Source organism: Equus przewalskii, chromosome 23, assembly GCF_037783145.1.
Source record: "Equus przewalskii isolate Varuska chromosome 23, EquPr2, whole genome shotgun sequence".
Taxonomy (NCBI): Eukaryota; Metazoa; Chordata; class Mammalia; order Perissodactyla; family Equidae; genus Equus; species Equus przewalskii.
The window spans coordinates 18,794,132-18,816,434 of record NC_091853.1 but is presented as its reverse complement, the minus strand read 5'-3'; the positions used below and the strand labels follow the sequence as shown (position 1 = coordinate 18,816,434).

The 22,303-nt window shown below is 37.2% G+C and overlaps 1 protein-coding gene across 9 annotated transcripts in view; it reads right to left on the bottom strand.

The window, feature by feature from the left end:
- Nucleotides 1–22,303, bottom strand: part of HMCN1 (hemicentin 1) — a 434,632-nt gene that overhangs the window by 235,030 nt on the left and 177,299 nt on the right. For all 9 annotated transcript variants that reach the window (XR_011532218.1, XR_011532219.1, XR_011532217.1 and 6 more), the window contains 2 exons: nucleotides 21,756–21,877; nucleotides 15,919–16,194 (listed from right to left, as the gene is read on the bottom strand). Coding sequence is in view for 2 of the 9 variants with exons in the window: in XM_008514091.2 (XP_008512313.2) it covers nucleotides 15,919–16,194; nucleotides 21,756–21,877 (398 nt within the window). In the remaining 7 variants the exon portion in view is untranslated. The remainder of the gene's footprint in view (nucleotides 1–15,918; nucleotides 16,195–21,755; nucleotides 21,878–22,303) is intronic.

The following is a 22,303-nucleotide window of genomic DNA, read 5'->3' as shown; positions in this document are numbered from 1 at the left end:
AAATAGGAAAGTGGGCAAAAGTTATCCAGAGCCTATTATGTGCCAGGTATCTAACTCTAGACCCATCATCTATGTTCCACAATAACCCTATGAAAGGTTACTGCTATTTTGCATATAAAGAAACTAAGGTTCAAAATGGTTAACTAATCAGTGATGTCTGGTCTCTACATGGATGGGGATAATAGCATCTAACTCACAGCATTATCGTGGATTAGCTAAATTAAGATGCACAAAATACTTAGAACAACTTCTGACGCATAATAGGCACTACGTAATTTTTGCTATTATTAATATTCCATTATATAGTAAAATATGACAAAATGAGAAAATAAGTACTAAAGTATTTAAATATATACGTACATATGTATTATCTAGACATAGATATCTACAAATGAAACTTCATCACAATTCTCACACTTGCCCATTCTATTAAGATTATACATCCTACTAATAAATAAAACTTATTAAGTCTTATTTGATTCTTCTGAAATTTGAGATGTTTCCAGGTACTCAAAATTTATTAGCAATTTGAAAAAAATAAGATATATTTACTTTTTCCACATTTTACTGGTGGAAAAAAACACACTAATATGTATGTCACCTGGTACATGTTAAAAAAGCATTATGATGACATAATGAGCATATGGTTATGATAATGTCAACTTCATACTTAGTGAAGTAATTGTGGTCATTAGGGACTTACTTCAATGATCATCTTGAGAAATATTTCCTTTTTCATTGCAATATTCTCTCTGGTGACATGGACTAATTGGTGACAGACACTCACCCTTTGCTGACACCATAAAAAACAAATTAATACTTTTCGTGTTCAAACAGACACAACATGCCTGGCCCTTTGATTTCCACGTGACAGCACATGTGATTGTGGAGGAAATGTCACTATACACTGAATATGCTCAAATTTAACCAGGGCTCCTGTGTTCATCTTCAGCTTCGAAAATCCTCCTCATAAAGGAGCAGCTAATGGAATCAATAGGAAATTTCTTCTGTTCCCAGATATTTAGGAAGATAATCTGTTTTAAAGAAAACCTTAAACTCATACCATATAAATAAATACCATCCCACTTATTCTAACTTTTACTCCTAAGACTGACCAGCACAAGCATTTGGAAATTCAGCAGCCACTGTGTCACCTCAAAAGTGACAAATTGCTTTGACCTGTTTCATAAAATTTTCCAAAACTCACTCACATGCTATAAATCTGAGTTAGGCTAAACTAGTTTAAACAGTACTTCAAAAATAACATCTCTATAAATTTTTATGAGATTATCAGATTTTGATATAAAATATGGTTTTAAATGTAAGCAGTCACATGCTAACATGTACTACAACTGGAAAAGAAAGCGCTTACACAATGAAATCTAAAACTGTGGATGTGATTCAAATAAGCCATTGAAGTTAAACACAGAAACATGAAAGATAAGGTTAGTGACCCAAATCTTCCCCAGAGTCTGTTATTGTTACTTTGAGGCCCATTCAACAATTAAGGGATAAACATCTATGGGGTGCAATTGTGTTTTTCTTTCTGTGCAAGGCACTATGGTTAAAAAAAAAAGGGGGTGAGACAGTAAGTCTCTCACAGTACACATCATATGATTGGGAAAAAAGTAACTAAACACATGAAATTGATTGTGAATATGTGCAAAATTGTGTGGCAAAAAAATAAAAGTTCTTCAGGAAACCAGAACAAAGAGACTGACAATATTCAGAAAGGAGGTGGTTTACGAGCGGGGCTTCACGTTATAGGTAGGATTTAGACAGGGAGTATTAGAGTCAGAACAGCTCTGAGAGCTAAGCCAGTGAACTAGAATGAGAATGATGTAATTTGGAGGCAGCTGGGATGCCTCTGTGACTCAAGAAATGGAGAGTGGAGTTAGGGCAAATCACAGAGGGATGGAAAGTAATGAAGCAGGGGCTGGAGTCATAGCAGTGGGAAACAGGAATCCACTGAGGGAATAATGGACATGGAGCCTGGCAGAGAAAACATTCAGTTGTCATCAAAAGCTCAGTTCGGGAGGGGCCAGCCCAGCGGCACAGCAGTTAAATTTGCAGGTTCCATTTTGCCACCTGGGGTTCGCCAGTGGGTGTGGACCTACACACTACTTGTCAAGCCATGCTGTGGCAGGCATCCCACATATAAAGTAGATGAAGATGAATATGGATGTTAGCTCAGGGCTAATCTTCCTCAAAAAAATAAATAAATAAATAAACCCAGAGGTGGGGAGGGAAGAAAAGCTTAGTTTGGGAGACTAGAGACAGGACAAGAGTAGTGCTTACCCATCCGTTTGAATTTGATGCTAAGATAATTCAAATCTCATACACAGACACTGAAAATTATCGGCTTGATATACCCTGACATCTAAAATTTAGCAGCATCAGTAATATTTTATGGCACAAAATAATTAACCTGATAGTTTCTTTACTTTTAATCTATAAGTAGAGGCGAAGCCTTACTATCAAGCTCAAATATTCCATTACTCATATTAAGGAAACATGAGTAAAGAAAAAGACACATGAGTATCTGATTCTTTTAAGGTGAATGGTATTCACATATAGAAAAGAAACAGCTTTATTTCTTTTTTCTTCTCCATACATTGTTTTATTAAGATAAAGGTTGAAGATGAAATGTTACAAGAATTATGAAGGAGTCAGTTTGTGGAGGACTGAAGGATGTACATTGTATTCTGGGGTAATTAGGAAACTACAAAAAGGTTTTGAGTGGATGGACATTTAAAGCAATATTTAGGGAAAATTCACCTGGTTGTACTATAGAGTAGAGTGGGGCAACAAAATTGAAAGAAAGGAAGTCCATAGAAAGAGGATTTTAATAGTTTAGAGGCAAGCAACACACAAGTGGAATGAGGGTGTTGTCAGTGGAGGTAAGAAGGAAGGGAGTGATGGGAGAGAGTGAAGCATGGAACTAACCATGCACAGGGAAAGTGGGAGGCATCTGGGCCCCCAAATATCATTAGGCCTCAGTTAATTCCATCTGAACTCTAAATTTCACATTAACTCTCTTACACTGATTCCTATCAGCACCCCTGATTCCGGGATCAGCCCACAGAAAATGTATCCCCAGTAGACATCCATAAATAAAAAGGGTATTGGAAATTCAATTTTAAAAATCGATACACTGTGTTTGTGTGGTCTGGGGAAAAGAGCACAGAGAGAGAGGAGTAAGGCATGATTTCCGAAAACAGATCCCAAGGATCCTGACTCCTTGTCTAGTGCTTTTTCATTACCCTGAGAAGCAATTAGATCAACAGAATCTGCCATGAAAGGATTTTTATCTCAGTAACTTTCAGCGATCAAAAGAAGTAGGGTTATAAAGTTTTAGAAGCTTTTATGTCCCTCCCCCCAAAAGGATTTGTGCCCAAAAGGAACCTAGTGGAACAATCAATTGTCAACTGTCGTTGTTTAAAAAGGCATTAAATTACATTTTGGAAAAAAAGTATTTCAAGGCTGTCAATTGATCTCCGTGATGGAAGATTCCCAAGCTTCTAAATGTTCCTACTGAAAAGTGTATGTAATGAGGAATCAAGACTCTGATGAGAAGAAAGATACTCCATTAACTAGTTTTTGGTATTAAGTATCTTTTCTTACTTGAGTTCCATTAAAATCTAAGTAAATATCTTCATTTCGGAGATAGTTAAAACCTACATTCAGCCCAACTGCCTAATTGATTTATATTTCTGCAAACATAATAGAACTGGTTTACAACTGTTTCCAGAAATATTTTTCATTGTGGGTAATATATTCCCCTAAAACATTCAATGATCTAACACCACGCAATGCTACATGAGAAATTGGAAAATAATTGCTATTTAATTACTGAACCTAATTGTTATTGAATCACACAGACTGTAAAACATATTTTACAAGATCTCTGGCTCTTCTAAGTATCTATATTTCCTGTAGAAAAAGTTAACTTCAAAAAGTTACATAATGACTATCATTGAGCCTGCCGAGGACTCTAATTACTAGTTATGTCTTATCCTAGCAGATGTGTACCTACTGATTTAGCTCAACCAGTTTATTGAAAACATATTGACATTGTTCACAAACGCATTACTTCCATTTCTGATTAGGGAGGTGACTCCAGCTAGTTCTGGTGCTAATTTTTAAGCACAAAGCCTGCACAATGAAACTAACAAAATTTCATTAAGAATGATTTACAATGGACAGATGGGCTTTTTAACTTTTCCTTAATTTTCAATATGTAGAAATGGCAATGAAATATATTCTAACATTTTTAAGTTTTACAATGGCTATTAGCATTCACACAAGTGATCACGAATTCCTTCCAAAAAGCAAAACATGAAAACTAAAAACCAACCAATTGACCAAACAAACCAAACAAAGAAAAACAGAGATTAATTGCCCGGGGAAAGAAGCAAGGGCCACTAAAATCCGAAAGATATGGAATCAAATGCAACATTTCCAAATGATCTCATCAATGGAAATATGAAGACCTGGCTACAACCTTTCCAAAATGGTAGAATTATTCCTAAATGGCAATAATTTAGATGAATTATGACAGCGGTTAACATACATGGCAGTTGCAATAAGTTTCCTAAGCCTTGGGCTCTTGCTATTTCTGCCTTTCTTCTTTCTCCAGAAAAGACTATAGCTGTGCTGTCCAATACAGGAGCCACTAGCCACATGTGTGTTTAAACTCAAATTTAAATGATCTAAAACTAAATCAAATTTCAAAACAAGTTCCTTAGGTGCCACAGCCATATTTAAAGTGCTCAAGTGCCACATACAGCTATGGGACAGCATAGATACACCCCATTTCCATCATTATAGAAAGTCCCACTGGACAGTGCTGGATTAGAGAGATCTATGAAATCTGAGAGAAGGGCGCTAATTCATTGACTCACCAGTAGGTGGTGCATCGGCAACAACACACACAGGCAATGACTACATCTTGACAGTTGCATGCTAGATTTGCAAAAAAACCCGCACCCAAACACCGATGTGCTTATGAAATTCAGTTAAGAGAAAGACAATAATTTCAGAGACACGCAATGACAGATTTAGGTAAGACTATTTCACGACAAAAACTTAATGGCAAATATGCATCTTCTTTTCTTAAAAATCTACAACTTTTATTTTTCCAATATAAGATACAAGTATATGCATATGTACAAATGTTTGCTGCCTTGATATCCATTTTAAGTAATTCCTAGTATAAAATTATTTATATATTAACATGGTTTCCATTTAATGCTATACTTTTTCTTTCCTTAACAAGAACAACAAAAATCATGAATTCAGGGACTTCTTTAGATGATGAAACAAAGCAGATTAAGATAATAAATATGATTGATGAGAAAGATACAATTTTAAACATTTTATTCTTTCTTACTCAGGAAATCTTCAAGTAAACAGTGATTAACATTGAATACCGCATCATGTTTTCTTTATTGGCTCTCTTTAACAGTTTTCCCAAATCATAGAATTTGCAAATAAGAGAGGAAGGCCAACTTTAGACTTACATTCTCATCTGACCTGGAAAAAAGTGGCAAACCATAACTAGCTATTACTTTATGGCATATTAAAAGGAAACTATTACAGCTTTACCTATTTTACACGTATCTCCTGATCCAGAATCAATTATGGTAAGGAGACCTTTTGACTATCAAAAGCTGTAGGGGGAGGAAAGGGGGCAGCCTGGTGGCGTAAAGGTTAAGTTCATGCACTCCACTTTGGCTGCTCAAGGTTCGCTGGTTTGGATCCCAGGCACAGACCTACACACCGTTTATCAAACCATGCTCTGGCAGGCATCCCATATATAAAATAGAGGAAAATGGGCACAGATGTTAGCTCAGGGCCAATCTTCCCCAGCAGAAAGAGGAGGATTGGGAGCAGATGTTAGCTCAGGGCCAATCTTCCTCAGCAGAAAGAGGAGGATTGGCAGCAGATGTTAGCTCAGGGCTAATCTTCCTCAATAAATAAATAAATTAATTAATTAGTAAATTAATTCATTAAAAAGTTGGTTATGGGGTCTGGCCCAGTGGTGTAGTGGTTAAGTTCACGCACTCTGCTTTGGTGGCCCAGGGTTCACGGATTCATATCCTCGGTGCAGAACTATGCACTGCTCATCAAGCCATGCTGCAGCAGCAACCCACAGACAAAATAGAGACAGACTGGCACAGATGTTAGCTCAGGGACAATCTTCCTCACCAAAAAAAAAAAATGCTGGTTATATACATCCAGACAACGGAATATTATTCAGTGCTAAAAACAAATAAGCTATCAAGCTATGAAAAGACATGAGTAATCTTAAATGCATATTACTAAATGAAAGAAGCCAATCTGAAACAGCTATATACTGTATGAGTCCAATTATAGGACATTCTGGAAAAGGCAAAACTTTGGAGACACTAAAAAAGGATAAGTGGTTTCCCGGGGTTGGGAGGGTGGGAGAGAGATAGAAAGGCAGAGCACAGAGCATTTTTAAGGCAGTGAAAACACTCTGTATGATACTATAATGGTGGATACACATTATTATACATTAGTCCCAACCCACAGAATGTACAACATCAAGAGTGAACCCTAATGTAAACTAGGGACTTTGGATGATTATGTGTCAGTGCAGGTTCATCAATTGTAACAAATGTACCACTCTGGTGGGGGATGTTGACAATGGAGGAGGCTATACACGTGCAGGGGATATATGGGAAATCTCTGTACCTTCCTCTTAAATTGGCTGTGAACCTAAAACTGCTCTAACAAAATTAAGTCTTTTAGAAAAAGGTAGTTAAGGTATTCAAAAAAGGGATAATTTTACAAAATATGTACTAGGCATAGAATCAAAAGCATATGAAAGTGGACCTACCTAGCACTTCTTGAAGGAGAGACTTCAAAATCTGGCAGTTAATTTATGTTGCTAGACAAATTCATTTGCTACCTTGGTTATCTTATCAGGGAAGCAACCCACAATGCGACCGAAAGAACACTTGTCTTAGGAGTCCCATCTGAGGTTCACAACCTCCATCCTTCCAGCTGTCACTCCCTGATTCCCACAATTCCCTTTTCCAACTTTGCCATGGCCACAACTCCTTTGAAACTTCTTTTTTATTCCAATCTATCAGATCACACCTTTAACCTTCTCTTCTTTTGTTATCTAGCCTAAGCCCCACAGAGCATCACTGCAACCACTTTTTTTCCAGTTCCCTTTTTGCTGAACCAACACCACAAAACCATGAAAAGGATTCTTCTACTCGTGTATGAAAGCCTACTGAAAACAACAGGGAAGAGAAAATCACACCATCATGGGGACCGGTCTCCCTATTCAGCTGGATCCGCCACTCTCACCAAGCCCACATTTCTGTGTCCTTGTTTCTCCACGGTTTTATGCATGTAATTTTCTCCATCTAGAAAGGCTTTCCTGACTTCTACGTGGTATATTCCAGTGGATACCTGAGGCACCATCTCCTGTGTGAAGTCCTTCTCAATCTCCACTCATCACTGAGGCAGACTTAAAGGCTTCTGTCGCACCCTGATGTAGTTCTTTTCACATTGTGTTGAAAATATTTATTAATTTGATTTAGTTATGTCCTTTCCTTTTTTTTTTTTGAGGAAGATTAGCCCTGAGCTAACTACTGCCAGTCCTCCTCTTTTTTTGCTGAGGAAGCCTGGCCCTGACCTAAAATCGTGCCCATCTTCCTCTACTTTATATGTGGGACTCCTACCACAGCATGGCATGCCAAGCAGTGCCATGTCCACACCCGGGATCCAAACTGGCACACCCTGGGCCGCCGAGAAGCGGAACGTGCAAACTTAACCGCTGCACCACCGGGCTGGCCCCTGTCCTTTCTTATATTATGGACTTATTGAGGGGAAGGATGGTGCTTTTTTCTCATTTATATGCACAGCAAGGAGCACAGTGTCTGACACTTAAATTTTTGATGACCACATGAAGGAATGAATAAATGTATAACCAAATGGACAAACAAGGCACCAGCTCCGACCCTTTGTAAAAATGTGTTTTTAGTCAAGCCACTTCATGTGTTTCAGTATTTGTTTCATTATTATGGGGAAAAAATATACCTATGATTTAGATAGTGCTGTGGGAAATAGCATAAATGAAGATCTCATGATCATAATGATCATCTACCAGTTTTGCATTCTCATTAGCCACATGCTCCTAACATATCAGACATTTTTTGCAGATGCAGCAAATAAGTACTCCTACTTTACAGAATTAGCTCCAACTCAATTTTTATTCTTAATAGTCTAATTATTACACCCCCTTGCTCACATATAAAAAGAGCAAGTTATATTTTTCATGTAGTACAAATATCTAATCTTTAGAAACAGAATTAATTTTTAATTGGATAATTAATTTATAAAATAATAACTCAAAGTTTGAACATTTGAATCAAATAACTTTTTAATACATGTCATGACATAACTGTTTTTCAGACTTGGCAAAAGTTCCCTTGCCTAAACACTCTACTTCTCACTCAGCCCTCCCACAGGCTGCAAGCAGGCAATACTGCATGCTAAATATTATGTCAGGCACTAAAGACACAAAACTGAAGAAGATCAGGTCCTGCCTTAATAGGGCTCACAGTCTAGTCATCTCACATTTGCTCTGCGTGTTTGTTTTGGTAGCATTTTTACAGTTCTCTCTCTCTCGACTGCTCCTTAGCAGCTACTCTTCCAGAACTTAAGACAAAGGATTCACCAACTTGACGTGCTGCCCCTGGTCGGCTCTATAAGGCACCAGAGATGGAAGGAGTAAGGGAGGGGCAGGGAATTCAAATCAAGCAGTGATTTCTCCACGTCATCATTACACACAATGCTGAGATTTCCAGAGATTCTGCACCCATGCAATGGGAACTGCAGACACTTTGTACCTTTTCTATTTTTCAAAAAGTTTCAATCTCTCACTTTTACATCCTTACTCGAGAATCCTTTATTTATTTTCTTTTTATACTTTCTTCTACCTTCCTGTACCATGGGCCTGCTAATGGCATATATAGGCATTTCTGTATACAACGCAGAATGATGGAAAGACCTAGTTCAGATCTGGGCTCTGCCACCTACTGACTTTGTAACTTAGGGCAAGCCACCAACCTCTCAGAGAATCCACTTCTTTATGGGCAAAATACAGACATAAAGGTAACACAATTTGTGAGAGTTAGATGACACAATGTATGTTACGAACTCTCAAAATTTTTTAGATGTTTGTACGTAGCTGCATTTGCAAAATTTAGTGGGTTGAAGCATTTCCTGATTCCTCTGTTTTATCTCTTCCCAGAAGTCCCCACACTGTGAAAGCATGAGCATCTTTTCCTGGCTATCACATTCCAGCATTTAACCTCTCCAACATCTGACATCCTTCTTTCTAGCCCACTTAAATCCATCAGGCTTGGCTTAGTACACATTTTCTTATGGTCCATTTTTGCCAGAAATTAAAATGTCCATGGTGTCTAGCTTTTTTTTCTTTTGAGGACGATTAGCGCTGACCTAATATCTGCTGCCAATCCTCCTCTTTTTGCTGAGGAAGCCTGGCCCTGAGTTAACATCCGTGCCCATCTTCCTCTGCTTTATATGTGGGACGCCTACCACAGCATGGTCTTCTGAGTGGTCCCATGTCTGCACCCGGGATCCGAACTGGCGAACCTCAGGCCGCCCAATCGGAATGTGTGCACTTAACTGCTGCACCACCAAGCTGGCCCCTACAGCTTCTTTATAACAACTTCTTATACACTTGAAGTATGTCATTATATCCCTTTCTTTTCCTTTTACAATGTAAATAAGTCTGCTTCTTTAACTTTCCTTATATCATCTATTTAAAGACATTTTAACATCTCGCTCTAAGCTTTAGAGAAATAGGATTCTTTCCTTCTATAATTAAAGTGGTCCAACATCTATACAGTAAGTACATCAACATCTTGGATGAAAGACGAAAGAAAATGAAATGTATGATATTCACTTATATATTTTATTGCACAGCATTGGATTGTGTTATAGCTGAAACTTGAGCCTAACGATGGAGTTAGTAGAATACATTTGTCAGATAAAGTAAGCGAATATTAACTTTTCATGAAATTTATAATCACCGTAGAATTAGGAAAGCAAATATTTCTATAGGAAAATAACATATTCCTTGCACATTTTTGTGGGGAATACTTGATGCAAAATCTCAATAGAATATTTTCCTTCAAACTTAAAGACCTCCAATTCGATCCTTATTACATTCCTTGTACAGAGGGCAACAAAAGCCAGTATTTTAACAGAGTGTCTTATTCATTTGTGCTGATTCATACTGGGACATCAAACAACCACGGCAGTGAATAAAATTAACTTTTAATAGCAGGTAATGATCTGGGGGTTTTCATTTTAAGTATATGATTTCATTGCATTTGAATGAAATCCACAAAGATGGCATTAATATTTAAAACAAACGTACACGGGTCTCAGGTCAACCTTCAAAAATGAAAAGCTTCACTAGCAAGACTTCAAAGTATTAAAAATGTCTAAGAAAAGAGATGAGCTAATAAAAATCAATTTTCTTTATTCAAACATGGACATAGACTTCTATAAGTCAAAATTTATCCCTGTGAAAATCTTGCAAAGGGGAAAAGAGAAGAGATTTTCATGGCTCTCTTACTGGGCTAGTCAGTATAAGAAAACCTAATTTAACTGTCAATTGAAATTCTGCATTTATTCCCTTTCTTCAACCTCACTTTGGTTCAGAAAGGATTTAAAATAGCTTATTCCGTAATATAGTCTATAAAATTCCAGACTCTTGAACTTTCAAACTTGAATTTTTGTACTGTCAAAAATTCTAACTTGACACTTTTTGAGAGGCACTTCTTTTTTTTTGCTGAGGAAGCCTGGCCCCCTGAACTAACATCCATGCCCATCTTCCTCTACTTTATATGTGGGACTCCTACCACAGCATGGTGCGCCAAGCAGTGCCATGTCCACACCCGGGATCCAAACCAGAGAACCCCAGGCCGCCGAGAAGTGGAACGTGTGAACTTAACCGCCGCTCCACCAGGCTGGCCCCTGAGAGGCACTTCTTAATTTATTTTCTTAATTATTCCTCATTTTTAAACTATTTTATTTACTTTCTTAATTATATCTTATTTTAAATGTCAAAGTGATAGGGCAATCTATGGAATATTTAGCAAAGAAAGAAAACATATTACTCATATATAATTCAATCCCCTAGTAAAATTAACATGAGCATTTTCAAAATTTTTTAAATCCGATTTACACAAAATTTTAAAGTAATCCATTCTTATTAAATACTATTTTTTTCAAGTACAGAAGAGCATAAGTAAAAAAGTCACTCATATTTCCATTGCCCTCAAACAATCAGTAGTGAATTTCATAGTCACATTTTTGTATATATCAATTTAGTTGGTTTCTTTTTTTCTCCCTAGCATAACTGTGCGTAGCTTCTCTTTGTTTGTATGTTTATTTGTTTGCATGGACTTCTGAGCCTGAGGGAATCTCTTTTCTGAGGAATTTCCTGTGTCTAATTAGACCATTATCTCCATAGTGAGGAATTCTCATAATGAAATAAGCATATCAACCCATTCACATTCTCTCATGCTCATTAGTGTGATTGATTCAAAGAGCCATTGTTTCTGCACTTCCTCTCAAGGCTCTTCTGATAAATTGATAACGAGCCTAATAATCACTGAGGTAAATTAGGATGATGGAAAAGGGCTACTGGGACATTTGTTTCTGCAGCTACTGGACTCAAAATTCCATGATGTTGCCAAAACTGAAGTCTTCTAAAGTGTCCATGGTCTTAGTAAGAGTTAAAGTCCCACTGGGAGCATCTGAGTGGCCAACTCTAGGTCATGTGACCTACAAGGGGTTGGGGACAGGGAATTATCTGATCTGTTTTCTGCTTCCAGCCAAGATAATAAAGAATTCCTCCCCAAAATTAGGGGACATGTTCAGACACTAAGAGCCGAAATACAACAAATATCCACTGCAATTATTTTCTAGCCTTTAGCATATCTGAGAATTTATTCCTCCATTTACAATGCATTGGTTTAGTCTATATGCTTGTGGAGTTTTTTACCTCATACTGTAAGCTGAAATTTTAGCCAGGATGTGTCTAAATGAAGTGCCTCCTTCATTGACCTTGCTTGATTTGCTCACTCAGGATAATTGTTTTTCTCCCTAGGACAATTTTCTTTAATTATATCTTTGACTATTTCTTTAGTTTCAGTTGTCTTTGCTACATATATCTACATATGCCATATACCTATAAATCTTAGCTTGAAGTTCCATTCTCTATTTTTATTTCTACTTAAAAAAAATATTATTCAACTCTTCATTCTTTTCCTCAACATTTTGAAAGAACTTCTCAAGTTTATGCAACACACCCTTGATTTTATTTTCATGTAGTATAAACTTTGCTCTTTAGTTCCTGTAATTCAGACTTGCATTATAATACTGCATTTTTAACATAAAATTCTTTATTTCTTCCATCACACTTGCTATTGTCCTTTCATCTTAGCCAGTTCTTCTTTTATAAATATATACTCCACTTAAAGCAGGATAGGTCTTTTCGAAAAACACTAGTGACACTAAACATTTTTTTTCCATTCTCTAGAATAAACTACCTTCAAAGGATCCATTTCTTCTAAGTCTTTTCCCCCTTGTTTTGCTCCCGAGTATTCATTCTTAAGTCCTATGCTTTATTCTTTTCCTGTTTTGCTTCATTTGCTTTGATAATTTTCTGTTTATTTATCCTCAAATAAGCTGATATCTATCCAGACCCAATGTCTGTCAACAAGGTGTTTGGATGGACCTAGCTTTATTCTCTGCCTGCTGCTGTTCCAGTTGCACCCCCCTTGCAGTTCTGTGGCCGCATGAGAGTCTGAGTGCATGGCTCCTTGCCGAATTCTCAACCATGATACTCTTCTGGCTGAGATGGGATGCCCGCTTCTGCTACCATCTGTCTCTAATATGTCTAACTGACACCCTTGAATATTTCCCTTGCTTCCAAATATTTTCATCTAGGGAGAAACATATATCCCAGGTTGCAATTTTCTACCTGGGACCAGGTTGCCTGTCCACTTCTTATCCCATTGTTTTCCTAACTGGATGCTTATAGCTATTAATGGTTATAAGGAGACAGCATTCTGACACCCTAAAGAGTACACTTTCTTTTTGGAGCAAACGTTGAAGAAGGATGGAGATATATCCTCCTTGCTTTCATGTGAACATAAAAAAGATGGACCACTGGTTGGGATTTTCATTCCACTGACTTTAAAATATAACTAAAAATTAAATATACATATTTATATAATATATAATATTAATATAATATATAAATATAAATATAATATATAAAATATAAATAATATAATATAAAAATCTTTATATACAATATATGTAACATTCCTCCCCAAATTTTTGCTACTGTTAATTGCCACTGGTTTTTAGTATTCTTCACTTTTGTCTTTTTGAGGTCTTTACAGATATTTTACTGTTAGAAGAAGAGAGGCTGTCATAGCTAGATGTATACTATTTTAAACCAGAAAATTATTGCTATATTTTGTAAAAATATTAGCAAAAATTTGTAAAATCTGAATGTTTAACTCTTATAAATACGCTAGACAGAAATAGTTTCCGAACAAACTTGTAGAGACATAGCAACATAAGAAAGGCTATGAGTTAAGTAACTGATTGCTCTGTAAGCAAGAAAATTATTCCTGAAGTGTGTATTCAGTTCAAGGAACTATTTTATCTTTTAAGTCGTCTGGCATTATTTTTTATTCCTACTTTTTAAAACATTTAAGTGCATAAAGATGAAATTAATTTATAATTTAAGATTCAATGTTAATAGTTGACAAGCATCTTACGTTCTCATGAATTATAACCATAAGTACAGCAGTTTATTTCATCAAATAGCCATAGCTTTCATAGCGCATTCACCATAAACTAATACATTCAAATGCCTATCAATAGCTAGAGTCTTTTTATTAAAAAATGTCATCAATTCTAGAATATATTTTTGTTAGATCTTTAAAACGTCCTTTTTCATCAAAATTGGTCCCTCAAACTCAAGACCAACTAGACAGGCCATAACATAATGCCTCTAAACAGATTTACTCCACTAGAGATTACAGAGGCTGACCAATAACCACGTAATGTCATATATTTTTTGTATTTATGTTTTGTATATTATATAACATCTTACCTCAGCACTTATTTAAAATACTGGATAATAATGACTGTATTTTACCAGAAGGAAGAGAGAATCAAGGCCTTCCTTTAAAGATATACATTTCTGGATCACAGGATTCATTCTGTAGAGATTCAAATGCTGTTTTCAGAAAATGTTGTCCATGAAACAGCCTGAGCAGTCTGCTATAATTGCAGATTCCCAGGCCCCACACCATGCTTATGGAATCAGATTCTCTGGACATAGGGTTAGAAATCTGATCTCTTAAAAATAAGTTTCTTGGATAATGCTTTATCCATGAAAGTTTGAGAGTCACTGTTCTAATTCACTAAACAGAATACTAACGGACTAAAACGTTAACCTGGGGAAACAAGGAAGACTCTGCTTTCTTTTTACAATCTCATTCTAAGGGACTTCAGGAAAAGAACCAAGATCAAATTTCCAAAGTCCATTAGCATTTGCTCTATCTGAAACAATCAGTTTGGTAAAAACAGTTCCAAAATTCCAGTAACTCAAGTTACTACCTGGATTGAGTCAAATTATCAAGGCAGTTTACCATGTGGAAATGTAGTGAACAGTTTACAAAAGCAAGGTTTCCCTAGAGCTTTCATCAGATTAACCAGCAAAAGACACACGTTTGGACTGCAGAACATATCTCAACTACCAGTGAGAAAACTAGAATCAGATATCAACCATCTTATTAATTCTCACTGTAGTTTCGCTTTTGTGCCATTAATAACATTCTAAGAGCTAGCCTGGAAACTCAATGGTCATTCTCTTAGATAACCTTGTTAAAAAATTATCTGAGAGTGTTACTTCAGGCATTTGATAAAGTTGTTTCTGATACTGTAACCAAACAGCCAGACCTAATTCGGAGGTAATCAGTCTCCCACATCAAGGATTTGAAATGAAATATTCTGCTGAGGCAGCAACTGAACCTTTCAGCTTAACGGTGAAAAACTGCCAACAGTAATTTGCTCATTATATTAAGAGTCCCAGCTGCTCTGTAGACATTTAGAAGCCAAATATGATTCTACCAAAAGAGATGCTTTGGAACAGTTTCTGATCTCCATTTGACGGTCATGAATAACATACATATTTAGTAGCCACTAGACCACATTGTTAATATGTACACTTGTTTTCAGTTACCTGAATATTTAGTCTATGTAGACATAATTCAAGATTGTCTTACATTAGTTTATTTTCAATAAGCATTCTTTTGTGTGTGTGTGTGAGTAAGATAAATAAGGTAAAAACAACTCAGCTTAAGTTTCAAAAACATTTCACCAAGATGAGCAACATTTTAAACCTTAATTAAAACAATAAAAGTAAATTAGTTATATACACAAATGACATATTCAAAGTGGAAGGGAATTTTTTTAACCAATTAGATTATTTTTAAAGTCCACATGTTAGACTGGAGAATTTAAAACTATTAAATCTTCCAGAAACAATTTCTATTTATATTCTCTTAAAATAAAAGCCTTCAACTACCAGAACTAGTTGTGTTTGTTTCAAAGTCACCTATTTGTTAGTGATGTTTTAGTTTCCAGTTTAGTCAGCTTTAAACCACTCAAGATCCACAAACATTCTATCATTCAAAACTGTAATTGTTTCGGTAGATGCTGTCACTGTCAGATAGCCAGCTTAAGGGAACAGCGATCAAAGGAGGAAGACAGAAAGACACTATAACTCAGAAGTTACCACCAGCACAGTACCTTGCACCGTGAGGAAAACTGAAGCAGCTGACGATCCTCCTTCATTGGAAACCACACAATGATACTCTCCAGCATCACTGAATTTCACACTCCTTAGCTCCAAAGAGAGGTTAGCCAAGATCCTCATTCTTGCTGGGTCCGCCAGGCTGACATCTCTGTCATTCCTCTGCCAGGTTAGATTGTAATCCACTGCACTGATGACAAGACACGTCAAAACTGTTCTTTCTCCAGGAGTGACTGTGACATTATTAGGCACTTGAATGACGGGAGGGGGCTCTGTGTGAAATGAAAAGATTCAAATCAAGAGACCTAGAAGTCATTTTTGCTCACTTACACACGTGGTTTAAAAATTTAACAAGTATGTATTGAATATCTAGTAGAAAAGATGCAGTACAACAGAACTCATTCATTAAGATATATGTCTATCACTCCAAGAAAATGATCATCTAGTTGAAAGATGCTTTAAAAAGTAGCGCACATTTACAAACCAAAGTATACTCAAACCTAAATCTATAAATTATAGATGTGAGAATCAGAGAGGCAGGGCAAAAGGGTATATGACTAGACTGATTTAGGATTGTGGAATGAGACAAATTTTGATTTGTGTTTTGAACAAAGTAGCATTTATGGATTGTTTTAAATTTAAAAATATTCAGAGTTTTAAAGAAAGTAGCATGTAAAGTATGGTAGATATGGCAAAGATATGATAGTATTGGCTTTAAGGGGGCTTATAATCTCATTGGGAAGACACAGTACAACAGAAGAGTGAGATGAACGTCCCTCCAGCAGGGGTGGGGAATGCTTGGATTTAAGAAGGTTAAGTTAACAGTAGGGATAGCCCTTTAATAAAATTGTACTCAGAGAGGGGCCGGCCCGGTGGCATAGTGGTTAAGTTCATGCACTCCACTTTGGTGGCCCAGGGTTTGCTGGTTTGGATCCTGGGCGCGGACCTATACACTGCTCATCAAGCCATGCTGTGGTGGCATCCCACACAGAAGAACTAGAAGGACTTACAACTAGGATATACAAATATGTGCTGGGGCTTTGGGGAGAAAAAAAAAAAGGAAGATTGATAACAGGTGTTAGCTCAGGGCCAATCGTCCTCACACAAAAAAACTGTACACAGAGAACCATGTACACAGAAGGCATTGAGTAATGCACACACATTTCAGATGTGGTCAAGAGCCACTTACAGATTAAATATTTGACCAACATTTCTAGAGAGAGTCAATTTTGAGAATAAATCTAAATGCCCCTCTGAAGTTCACACTGCCCAAATGCTTTAACATGATCTGCTGGAGCAAGCTGTTCCTGAGGACTAACACAGCAATCAAAACTGTGGTGAGCTACGCTGGCTGGAAACCCATGTGTCTGTTTTAGTTTAAATACGAAAGAGTATCAGATATTCAAACTTTATCCTTCTTTATTTAAAACTGTATATAAGTACAGATGAATAACATAAACCTAGAGCAACACCTGGAAGCAGTATGCCAAAACCACAGTGGTTATCTCTGAGTGATAGAAATGTGTATGTTTTCCAGATTTTCGTTTACATTTACCCTTGTTTTCCCAACATTTTTAGAGGATTATACGCTATTTTAAACTATGAAAAAAGAAACATAAATTTTATCATTCTGCTGTGTTTTTATTTATTTATTTATTTATTTTTGAGGAAGATTAGCCCTGCGCTAACTGCTACCAATCCTCCTCTTTTTGCTGAGGAAGCCTGGCCCTGAGCTAAGATCCGTGCCCACCTTCCTCTACTTGATATGTGGGACGCCTACCACAGCATGGTGTGCCAAGTGGTGCCATGTCCGCACCCGGGATTCGAACCGGTGAAGCCCAGGCCACCGAGAAGCAGAATGTGCGAACTTAACTGCTGTGCCACTGCGCCAGCCCTCTGCTATGTTTTTAATATCTCTTAAATGAAAACAGCTGGTGAATCAAGTGGGAAGAGTACATGACAAAGTTAGGAAGCTCTGATTGGAGTGTGACTAGGTTTGACAGATAAAATACAGAATGCTCTGTTAAATTTGAATTTCAGATGAACATTGAATAATATTTTAGTATAAGTATGTCTCATGAAATATTTAGGACACACATATGAAATTCAAATTTAACTGGGCATCCTATGTTTTTATGTGCTGAATCTGGCAGACAGAGGCTGCCTAGTTCTACCCCTAACTATTGGGTGACCTTAGATAGGCCAATTTACTCATGGTGTTTGTTTCCCTGTCTGACAAATGAGATGATTAAATTAGGTTAGCTTAAAGACCCCTTCTAGTGCTGAGGCTCTATGATTCTAACATACAAGATGCTATAGACCACCGAAGACCTGAAAGTGATTATTGTGTGCATATGCTCACGCTCTATCAAAATCTTTCTGAAGGCCACAAGATGTTTTGTGTAGTTGTCTTTTTTGTTCTTTTTAAACCACTTTTTCAACTAGACTAGGGATTTGATGAGATTTTTAGAAAATGTAAAATCTCATATTATGGGCATGTAGGGGATGCCAGGTACAGGCCTAGATCCCCCTTAAAAACCATGAAACCCATTTCCCAGCTGCTAAGCTTGTTGGCTACCCACAGCTCCTAGCCAAGGGAGCTAAACATGCTCAGCGGTAGGCCCTCTTCCAAGTGCAGCCCACTTCCGGTGACAACTTAATGAGGAAACAAACGCCTAGCCCAGCCCGGTTGCCTCAGTTCAGGGCTATCCCAGCTCCAGAGCTCCCTGTGAGATCCACTGAGTCCCCTGCTGTGACTACATCACAAGTTAACTTCTCCCACTTCCCTCACCCCTTTACAGATGCTTCTCCCTAGAAAACTCTCCGATAACCCACCTGCATACAAACTCTGCCTCAGAGTCAACTTCCTCTTCAAATATAAATTCAAATACATAAAATGCCAACTTTCTAATAACATACAGGGACAGATGAGATTTGAAATATGACCTATACATCCACTACTGCATAAATATCTAGAGATAATCAATATTAAGTACACTGAAATACTTATGAATACATAAATAAATTTGGTGGCGATGGGGAGATGATGAAAGAGGATTTACAGCAATGTGCAAGAGGCCAAGATAAGAAATTACCAGAAACAGCCTGGTCCTGGGAATTTGAGGGAGAGCCTTTCTAAGTGAAAGAATGACTGAGGCCAGGATTAAGGGACCAGAGACAGAACCTCAAAACTAAGAGAGGAAGATGCTGGCCTTGTGACATTGGGTAAAGATCACTGGACTGAGAGCCAGGAGGCCAGGAACCTACTTCTCACGACAAACGCATCTGATTATAAATGGGTCACTTGTCTGCTCTGGGCTTCAGTTTCTTTAGCTATAAAATGATGAGGTGGTGTAATAATATTTCCAAGTCTTATCCTGTTCTCAAAGAGCATCCTGCAACTATAGTTTAAGATTGCCTGTCACTGACAGGCACTTGACAAGTTTTGTCTATTCAGTATTTGATTTAGAGAACTTTAGGGCTGTGTTTGTGTGTGTGCGGGTGTGTGTGCTGGAGGAGGGGCATTGTGTTAACAAAGAAATTCAGTAGAGAAAATTAATATAACTTTATAATAACACTAAACCAACCAAATACCATTTGAAAAGAATTTTTTTCCTGCTTCTGCAGTTTTATTCATTAGTTTCCATGTGTTTAAATGCAATAAAATAGTTTTTTATACCCATTTTGCATTTAAAACAATCAATAACCAATATTTCCAATGAAGCAAAAATCCTTAAACACGTCATCCAGAAGAAAATGCTGGAAAAAATTGAGATGACCTATTGGTAGAACTTTAGCTTTTCTTTAAACTGCCCTTGGGTGCTCTCTGACTTTATAAAATAATATCCACAGTAATACAAAAACATCATGACCCCATAAAGCCTTGTTTCCTAACACTTTGGCCCCAAATATGAGATCTAACTATCCTATGATTCCAGCGTGCCAGTAAGCAGTTACCGTAGGCTGGATGAACCGAGAGCTCAGCCTAGGCTAAGGGAGATTTGGAAGTGGGTGGAGGTTTGGGGCGGGTAGGTTAAGCAAAAGTTAGCCTAGAAAAACACGTCCACTCTTTCAAGTCCAAAGGGGCACTTGCTTGCTACTTCTGCTGTTACAGTCATTGCCACTACCATCAATGCTTGTGCCCTTCTTTCATAATTGACTGAGTGGGACACAATTCCTAAAAACCGACTTGGGCAGAGTAGGATTTCCTAGCGATGCCATTGCTTGGCTGGCACAGATTAATACTGGAAGGGCGTGTGTGGAACAGACACACGGAAGTTACCGACACCACACAGCCAAATTCTTAAGTCAGTTCGTGAGTTCTTACTGACACTTCTCAGTTATTTACGCAAGATGTTTGAATCAAGTCACTCAGATCTCTTTCCCTGTTGTCCTTCCCTTAATTAATATTCCTGGGAAAAAACTCAAGTGCTCAAGCGTTTGTTTTCCCAGAAGCTGAGGAATGTTGACACAATTCCAATGCTTTTCATAATTACCGGAGATGCAAAAAAATGAATAGTTTATGATGCATGTCAACTTGTTAAATTGTTTCAGAAGACAAACTTTATTTTTCTAAGAACAAGAGAATACAAATAATTTACTGCAAGAAGAACACATTTGCACGCCCCTGTTTTAAAATTCAGCTTGGAGTAGTTGATAACAAACATTAAATCCTAGACTTCTAAACAGCCCTACAATTATAAAGCTACTTTTGTTTTAAATTGTCTCAAGAAAATGCACATCAGTACTAAAGTCAAGTAGAGACAGTGTAACAAACTCAGCAGCTACATTCAGGTCAGAATAGGGTTACTATTAAACACACAGCAAGGCTAGTCTACACGGCAGGTAGAAAATAATTCAGTCAAAACACAGTTTCCAAAAAATTCTAGGTAAATGCTGAGTAAGTGGCTTAAATCCTGACCACTAATTATACATGGCAGTCTTTTTTTGCTTCCTAAGAATTCTGGGAGACTAAAGGGAAAAACCAAAATATATTCTACCTTATAAAATAATCTAAGCCTCGGGGCTGGCCCCGTGGCCGAGTGGTTAAGTTCGCACGCTCTGCTGCAGGCGGCCCAGTGTTTCGTTGGTTCGAATCCTGGGTGCGGACACGGCACTGTTCATCAAACCACGCTGAGGCAGCGTCCCACATGCCATAACTGGAAGGACCCACAACTAAGAATATACAACTGTGTACTGGGGGGCTTTGGGGAGAAAAAGGAAAAAATAAAAAAAATCTTAAAAAAAAAAAAATAAATAATCTAAGCCTCGTCTCCCATTTATTCATAGGAAACATTCTACTTAAGTGTCAAATAATTAGCATGTCTTCTGCCCTTCTTAATACCAATATCGTAGCCACTGAGGTCCTGTGTTTCTTGAACATGATCGCTTTCATTATTGTCTTCAATTCAGCTGTCAGAATTCATTTCTAAAAGCACTCTGCTCATTATGAATATGGGAGACGGAAAGAGACAGTTTAATATCGTTATAATCAGAATAGATACCTCCCTTTTCTTAAATTTTATTTTCTCAAAGGAAAATCCTTTATGGTCTTTTCAAAAAAATATTTATTAAACTCCTCCAAAAATAATAATGATGATGATAATAATAATAGCTAATGTCTATTAAGCGTTTCTATGAACCAGGCTCTCTTCTAAGAGCTTTACAGATACTATCCTCGTTTTATAGTTAGGGACACCAAGGCAGAGTCCTGAAGTCACTGACCCAAGGAGGGTCACACAGCTAATATGCGGTGAAGCCAGGATTAGCAAACAACCCGTTTCCACAGCTGCATTAAGACTCAGGCAACTGCAAAGTAATTCGTGACAATTACCTGACACATCGAAAAACGTCTGTGCCCGTCCAGTCCCCGCACTGCTGACAGCAATGCACTCATAGGAGCCTTCATCGGACAAGGTGACCTTTTCAATATCCCAGTTCACACTGGCAGATTCTCTGGGGGAAGAAAATAGAAACCTTTTTAGTTACCAAAAAAAAGCAAGACCAACTTGAAAGCAGTGATGTCACCATTGAAGAAAATTAATTAAACCGCCAAGTTCTTTATAGCTTAAAATTATACACCTTTTGTATTTTAACCAGAAAGTTAAGCTCCTCATTTTCTGGAAATGCCTTGGTAATAGATATTTAATCCTTATTTTAAAAATTCCAACAATCCACAAAACAGACATCATCTTATTTCAAAATATGATTGAAATGTCATAAATATTTTCACAATTTTTTCTTACAATCATTTGTAGCTATCTATAACCTTTTAAACAGTCACGATACAGAAGAAATGAAAAGCCCACTGCAAAGTCAAGACACCTTCCACTGAAGTCTGAAAGTGGTGTAAGATAGAATACCTTACAGCAATGACTGCAG